General features: G+C 39.9%; 2 protein-coding genes across 2 annotated transcripts; both read left to right on the forward strand.

Moving 5' to 3' along the window:
• LOC110061785 (uncharacterized) lies at positions 1 to 3,023 on the forward strand. Its single transcript, XM_089288846.1, has 5 exons — positions 1 to 75; positions 579 to 992; positions 1,234 to 1,314; positions 2,000 to 2,052; positions 2,437 to 3,023. Exons 1-5 carry the CDS (start codon positions 1 to 3, stop codon positions 2,543 to 2,545), a joined length of 732 nt encoding a protein of 243 aa, XP_089144972.1. The 3' UTR covers positions 2,546 to 3,023.
• A 2,895-nt stretch (positions 3,024 to 5,918) lies between these two features.
• Positions 5,919 to 7,448, forward strand: LOC110061731 (uncharacterized). The gene has a single exon (XM_020768574.2). It carries the CDS (start codon positions 6,386 to 6,388, stop codon positions 6,758 to 6,760), a length of 375 nt encoding a protein of 124 aa, XP_020624233.1. The 5' UTR covers positions 5,919 to 6,385; the 3' UTR covers positions 6,761 to 7,448.
• The last annotated feature ends 747 nt before the right edge of the window (positions 7,449 to 8,195 follow it).

The raw sequence follows: 8,195 nt of genomic DNA on the forward strand, positions 1-8,195 counted from the left end.
ATGGCAAAGATAAAACAAGAACAAGAACACTGGAAAGACCTTTCACCAAAGGAACGGAGAACAACCAAACTATTGGTAGATTTGACTGGTCTAAGTTCCCTGCCTTAGTCGTGTCTCACGCAGTGTTTTGTTCCGCACTGATAGCATGCTACGCTATAACTCACTGCCCACTGGACCGTTACCCTTTCTCCCAGCAGATGTGTGGCATCTAGTCTGGAAATTTAAATTACTTTTAAGAGAAAAATTTCCCAATTAGATGACCTTGAGAGCGTGCAGAAGCTGCTTAGACCAGGGGCCCGTTTCTCGAAGCCCCGGAAACTTTTCGGGCCCGTAAAGCCATTTTTAGTTCATCTGTATCTAAACACAGAAAGGTGTGTACGCATGAAACTTCTTGTATGAAGGGAACCTCTGTTCATATTAAGAATATGTAAATTAAGCAGCTCTGTAATCATAAGGTTTGAGATTTTGCTTCGGCTTTCTGGGTGCGAAAACTTTTCGGGACCTTAACCGGCCCCAGGATCTTGTCTTCTTGTCCTCATCTCTTGCATCATACAATATTTTGTTTATATCTATTCTAGGATCCCGAGTGGGCTAAAAAAGCCAGGAAGGATTCGAAATCGAAAAGTGCGATAATCGGCAGACAGAAAGAGCATTCGGAAACAAAACCGAACTTGAAACCGAAGCCCGAGTGGAAGGCGACGGCCCTTCGGAAGAAAGACGCGACCACAGCCACAACGACACAGCCTGACTATTGGAAAGAGGCGAGGCCAGATTGGGCTAAGGGGAAGAGTCCAGTCGGCGAGAAGCCCAAAATACCAGACAAGCCAAAACCAAAGACAAAAGACTACTGGGAAGAGGCACGGCCAGACTGGACCAAAGGAAAACGATCTGTGGCGAAGCCAAGTGCTGAAGATCTCAAAAAAGTCGAAGAAAAGAAGAAGTATGGTTATCCTACTCCAGAGTGGGCCACTCGAGTGCGGGGTAAAGACAAGGTGAGCAAAATAAAAAATAGACTAAGTTCCGTTTGAGAGGTGGTAAATGATTACATCGCTATCTCATCCTCAGACCTTCAGTCCGCTTATAAAGGGAAATTAGTTATTTGGGAATGACAACAAATTTGACCCAAAAGTGGAACGTTATTTTCCATACATTGATGAAGGGAGCTTCCATGGTACAAATTCCAGTTTTGATAGTTCCTGTAAGCCTTGAACTTCTTTGTTTTCTTCAATGAAGGTCTCAGACGAAAAAGACGGTAAGAAAGGTCTTTTAAAAGCTGAGTTGGAGGGCATTTTTGGGAAACCAAAGCCGAATGTGGTAAGTGTTACTTGAAATCCTTCTCAATACAGTGCTATGAAATAAATTAACTAAATGAAAAATGTCAGAAATCGACGAAAGCCAATTGAAAAAAGTATTTTCACAATAACTGCAGGTATTCTCGTGCGATCATTGGCTAATTTTCATTGTCAATAAACGGACAGACACATGAATTTATCATTTATGCGATGCGATGCGAAAACGGACAATTTGACAATTTGTTATTGTAAAAAACAAATTGACTTCAGTCTTTCATGCGTCTGTCCTGTTATTGACAATGAATTTCGTCAAAACATTGTCAAAGTAGTCTGCGGATCCACTCAGCTATCGCCTCGTGGATCCACAGCTACTTTGACTATGTTCTGTCGAAATTCATGATCACTATAGCTAGCAGGACAGGCGCATGAAAAACTGACATCAATTTGTTAAATATATTACAGATGCTCGGCCTTTCTCGCCCAAGCCCCTATTTTCCGTATCTAAACCTATAAGACTCGAAGGACTGGACGGACCACATAGATGTAGACTATAAAGAAAATAAAATTGTCAGCTCGAAACGTGACGTATTACCAGGACCTGCAACTAAATTATTAAACCTAATGCTGAAAAAACGTATGATAATCATTAAAATGCTCATCGAAATTGATTCTTAGAATATTTTCGTTTTCTTTTGCTCAACAAACAGAAAAGACGCCATTCCTCCGAAGACATCGCTGAAAGCTATCGTGCGAACATACGGTGAGTGAAATTCTCGTGATTGAAAGCGCTATTAGCAAAAGTATGACGTATGTGGAAGGAAACTAACTTAAGTTTAAAGATCAGGAGCTCATTGCCCGGAGCGTCCTTCGCCCATACTGATCTAGGTGTATAAATGGGTACCGGCGAATTTAATGCTGGGAGGTAACCCTGCAATGGACTAACATCCCATCGGGGGGGGGGGGGGGAGTAGAAATACTCCTAGCCGCTTCATGCTACAGAAACCGGGATAAGCTCCGGCCTGATGGGCCACTTGGTCAGTGTGCAGACTTTTATACTCTGGGAACGTATGTAAATAACGAAATTTAAAATAGGGTAAACTTGCTTCAGGTTTTGATTTCTCTTTTTTGAAAAATCTTACGACAGAAAATTTGCCGACCATCGTATGAGCCTAAGAGTGAAAACGAGACATCGACCATCGTCCAATCCCGTCAGGCAACTGTTATCACGTGACGATGTCAGGAGTGAGCTGTAAGAGAAAGGAAAGAAATCTCAAGGAGCACAAAAACGTTCGGTTTGATCCAAGCACAATCACCTAAATACTAGCCATACTCCAAGATGAATACCTTTCGGAGGAACAGGTCTCCTTTGAGGAAGCAGTTGCTAAGCAACGTAACGTATTCTCATTGCGAGCATCTTTCTCTTTGCCAGTCTTCCTCGGTTATGAGAAACGATGACGAGATGGGGAAGAGAATTGCGTGATTATCTTTTTAAAGAATAAATGTCTCTAGCCATGCTAGCTGACATAATTTGCAGCAGTTATTTATTATATTCATTTTTGCGTCATTTTGACCATATATGGTCAAGAGAACACGTCAATTATGAGAACCAATTGTAGTGTTGTATATATGCCATTCCGGAGTTAAATAAAAAGAAAAACGTTGTATGATGAAATATCCCTTCTTCAATGGTTTTAAAGATATTATTCGCAGACACTGAATAAAGTGAATATATATGTGTTTCAGTCTTGGTCTCACATCTCAGTGTAAGTTAACAAATTGACGTCAGTTTTTTATGCGCCTGTCCCCTTATTGATGATAAATTACTTCCTAACATTGTCAAAGTGGCCGTGGAACGACGAGACGCAGGCGAGTGGTTCCGCAGTAAACTTTGACAATGTTATGACGAAATTTATCATCAATAAGAGGACAGACGCATAAAAGACTGACGTCAGTTTGTTTTTTACAATAACAAGACCCCAAAATGGTCAAATGCCGGGAATAAATAAGGGGAAAAGACGGCGTAAACTTGCCGTAAACAAAGACAAGTGAATTTTATTAATTCAAAATGACGCGAACATTGTCAATAGCTTTTCTCGCTTTTTGATTGGCTACTTAGAAAAGTCCGAAAAACCTCATTGGTCAAAAAGTTGACAGTTTGACAGCTGAAAGTTGAACTTGAAAGCTTGCCTAAATTGAAATTTTATCCCTCTGTACTCTTATTGATGATAACAATAAGCCAATCAGCGCGCGAGAATTTAGACAGTTATTGTAAAAATTTTATTGCAAACGTCCCAGCGAGCAGTTAAAAGATATGTCATTTCTCTGCTACCTGAAAGGGAGCGGGGAGGGGGGGGGGGGGGGAGGGGTTTATAAATCTAATTTCCCAGCAGCCTGCAGTGTAGGCGTATCTTGGGCGCGAGTAAGCTTCCTCTCGCCGCACTTTTTTTTATTTTTTCGCGCGCCGTTTTTCGCGCTGCGCCCCGACTTATTGAACACCTGTAAGAGGTTAAATTTGCGTGGGTTGTGTAGTTTAACTCTATTCTTGGCCCGGAGGATTACAGATGGAATACTTTTTTAGTCCTCTCTTTTCGACCTTATGGCACCGAGAAACTTGCATGCGTCCCAAGCTAATATTACATCCACTGATTTCCACCCCCGTGAACCATAATTTAAAATGGCCTCTACACACTGTGAGCGTTAAACAACGTGTACGGGTTGATGCTCTCGAAAAGTTCTCTTGTCATGGGTTTTCAATTGGTTTTAAAGTTTAAAGGAAGACGCTTAACTTTTCTTAACCAGCTGCAGGAAGCTAAAGATCTAGATTTTTCTTAACCATGAATACGGAAGTTAAAACGAATTCCTTGTTTTTCGCGAGACTGTAGCGTGGTATCGAGTGAACATGTTTTCGAGGCCTGGACAATCTTCGTCCCTAATTTTGTGTCAAGTAAAGGAAAATAAATGTCCCTCATCTATACATCTCGACCAGTTAAAAGTAACTGGTTCGATTTCCACTCTTTCTCTGGGTCCGAAGTACTGAAACTAAATCGGAGCACTTCAAATTTGTGCGGCCATTAAAAAAACTTCCGAAAATAACAAGAGAGCAGTGCAAATAAACAAATTCACCAGTTACTATTTTAATTTCATTTGCGTCATTTTTGTTTCGCAGTTATTTCCCGAAACAAAAAAATATTGGAAAAGGGAGTTTGAATTTAAATATTAAGTTTGATTTTAAATGTTACGGGTGGTGTTCCGCCGAGCTATTTTTGCATGCAGGAAAAATTCAGCTATTTGCGTCGAAGTAATTTGTAATATAATTTGCATTTTATCGTTGGGTTTCTAACCAATTTTTCAATGCCCTGTCTTACTTTAAACATTATAGTTGCAAAAGTGATAGAAAAAAACAATTTATCCTTGCTTAATTTAAGCTCAACCATACCACCAAACAGCTGCAATATTCAGTTTGGAAGAGTATAATCTAAAACCGGAACGTTTTAAATTTTAACCAGGGGTCATTTTAATTCATCGCAAGCGCCTAATTGTTTTCTTTGTGTGTGTGTGTTATTCATGCAGGTTGGAGAGCCTTAAGTTATATTTGACAGCTATCCTCGTTTAATTCTCATAAAAGCAGCTCGTGTTCAGCTTTGTTCAGGTAGCAAGATTGCGTTCCTGTTCGCCTTTGGTTCATATTTGCCTTTCGTTAAGGTATACATGCGGACGGCTTTTGGCAAGCAGACACTGAGAAATGTTAACTACATGTTGTTAACTAGTTTTACGCTGTTCAGCAGCCCGCTTTTCTCTGCAACTTATAATTAACTTAATTTGCCACACCTCGAAGCCAACTACACTAAATTTGTAAACGTGACGCATTTGCAGAGCTAAAGATAATTTTCATGGCTTGGGATAGCTTGTTTAAACGTGATATTTACTAAGAAACCACGTAAGTTTTTGTGGTGCGTTTCTACTCGCATGTACCTGTTAAGTACACACGTTTTGTTACCGTACGTGTTAAATTGAGTAACTAATGTGCTCTTCGAAACTAACTGGTAGTAAAAGCGAAGTTTGAAATACAGGAACAGTTTGTAAGTCGAACTAATTTATCCCAAACGTTTGCACTGTACCCGCTTGATTTTCACATCGCGAAGAGAAAAATTTACTGGCGCAGGCTATCGCTATTATCGAACAGACCATTTCCGTCAAATATAATTGTTTCAGTAATGCCGCTATTCCGGCGAAAGTCTTCAACGTTAAATCATTTGCACCATACATTCGATCTGTGTGCGGCTTCCCGTTTTGTTTGGTAAACGAATGTAAGAACTGATATCGTGTCTGATGAAATATGAGCTACTCTCCAGTGTAGAACATAGAGACATGGAAACACGAGAAAGACTTCCCGTTGACGTAGCCAATTGACTCGATCGTACCTTGTTAAATCACATTCTTGCGAATTGTGGCCAACAATAACGCTGAACATCACGTTCTCGCGACATATCATAACGCTTTACGAGCATCTTTTATTGTTCACGACAGTCAGGTGTCAATCACTTCGCTGGGGAGCCAATCACAAAAAGCCACCTGTTCGCGCGCTCTTATCGCGGATTTTAATTAAATGCAAAGTCTGTCTCGATCGCCATTTAAATCACTTTGATAAAGTGAGAGGAAAAAGCTGAAAAAAGTGAACCACCCAGATGCTTCTTTCTCGCGACAGGTTTTTTTGTCTTTTTAATGAAGCTAAAGAAGAATGAAGGGCGAATAGAGAAGAGAAGAGAAGGTTCGAACCTTTGTTGCCGCTGGAAGAACGTGACGCAAGTCCTCCGCATGCTGACGTGAGTTGAAACAATGAATTAATGTTGAGTTTCCAAATAGAGAAGGTGCTGTCGTAAGCAGGGCCTAAAAATAACATCACTTTCCTTCTGAACACGACAATTAGATATCTAACTATTAAGCGCTAGATTGCGTGGGAATAGCCAAGTGGTTAAATTATGCAGATAATGCTGCTGACTAAGGCCGGGCAGTCACTTGCTGAGTTTCATAAATACAAGACCACATCCATTGCGGCCAGTAGTACGATTCCGATCAGCTGACAAGCACATCATATGGATAACTGTGCGTGTGGTAACGTCTCGCCGGACAAGAGAGTCCAATGGGCAGATAACTTAGAAGAAGTGCGGTATTTTGTGCCTCCAAACCGACTACGAAAGAGTTTCAAAAAGAAAATGACCAAGATTAGGCGAAAGGCTAGCGAAATCACGGACAAACCGCTTCGAATTATTACCAGCATGGGAGAACTAAGCGCGAATGCGGTTCAAAATGGACTTGAATTCATTCTCAGGCATGGACAAAGTGGTTCGTTCGACGCGGACCGAGTCACATATGAGGACTTAATCAAAGAGTGGGACAAACTCTTTGACATAAACGCTGTTGGCAGCGAAGAGTCGACCGACGAGGAAGATGAGGAGAAAGTGAAGTAACTTTTAAAATGACACTGCGTTTAGAACGCCGCTTTTTCGCTTTTCGCGCGGGAATACAGTGTGACAAACACAGTCGACGCGATTTAATTCTCATTGCACCCCAGGAACCAAATCTTTAAACCTGTCGATGAAAACCGACCCGAAGAAGGGACAAAAAAAAAGACATTGTAAGACCCAACTACACGGCAAGAACAAAGGTTGAACAGTAAATGAGAAATTTTATACGAAGCATAACTATATTTAAGATAAACAGGAGCGCATAGCAAAATTTCGCAGCAAGTGACTATTGCTGTTATTTATAATACAAACCGATTTTTTCCGCTAAAATTTCTACGAAAGAAAATTTTCAAGCCAGCTATTCGATTCACGAGGATGTGATCAGTTAGTTGTCTTAGCTTACAGCAACAAATACAATATTTTAATATTTAAGAAATAAGAAGTTGAAATTGTGTAAATTCGTATTTTTTGACAACAATATTTTTGACTATTGTGAACAATTATGTTTATTTTTAATACGAGGATGTAAGAAATAGCTTATACATATCAGCGATATGGCCTATACTTGAGTCATAGATCCTAGTGCTGCCAAATTAACAATAACAGTAACTTATTCAACTATCGATTTTCGCTCAGAAAAAAAGTGTCCGCTTTTACAAGCGAATTTAAATAAAAAAATTCTAAAATACAACATATGCTGTTACTTTCTTAATTTATTTTTCTTTTTGCTGTAAAGAAGTATACTTTATTGGATGCCACCAGAATTAAATCTAGCATAACAGCCGGACATCATAAAAGAAAACTTTGAAATGCGGTCTGCACAACCGCAAATTAATTTCAATAACTATGCTAATACGCTATTACACGGTTCAACCTTTTGGTCCATTCGCCCTGCGCCTGCGCAGAACGTTATGCTCCGCCAGCTTTCAAACTGGCAAACATTTCTTTTACTGTTTTTAAGAAAATGTGGCGTTACATCAAGATGATATACTGACCAAGCTATATTTTTTCGATCGTTTTGTTACTCTCGTCAACTGCGCTGTTTGCAAGTACGAAGAAAACTGACCTTTGAGGATGTGACGGTGAAAGTGTTCAACAAACAATACGTGATTCACAGTGAGAGAAAAATTGCGCAATACTTAATTGAGCATTTCACCTTTAAATACAAATTCGAAGTGGCGTAAAATTAATTGGGTAAAAAAAAAAAGAAGAGTTAACCTCAATCGTTGTACAGTAAAGTTCTTTTTTAAATTTACATAGTTTTTGACACAACAATTACGGCTCTAGAACAACATACTGTGGTGGTAACTTGGTAAGAGTCAAGTTTCATTTTATTGAGCTTGAAATGTCACGTCGTTTCATCGTTTGCGCTTTTGTTGAGGTGACACAGAGTTTACATTTTGCATCAAGATACATCGCCGGCATAGCACTGGCAAGT

This window comes from Orbicella faveolata, unplaced genomic scaffold, assembly GCF_042242905.1.
Source record: "Orbicella faveolata isolate gen_17 unplaced genomic scaffold, um_ofav_v1 contig_2, whole genome shotgun sequence".
In the NCBI taxonomy this organism is placed as follows: domain Eukaryota; kingdom Metazoa; phylum Cnidaria; class Anthozoa; order Scleractinia; family Merulinidae; genus Orbicella; species Orbicella faveolata.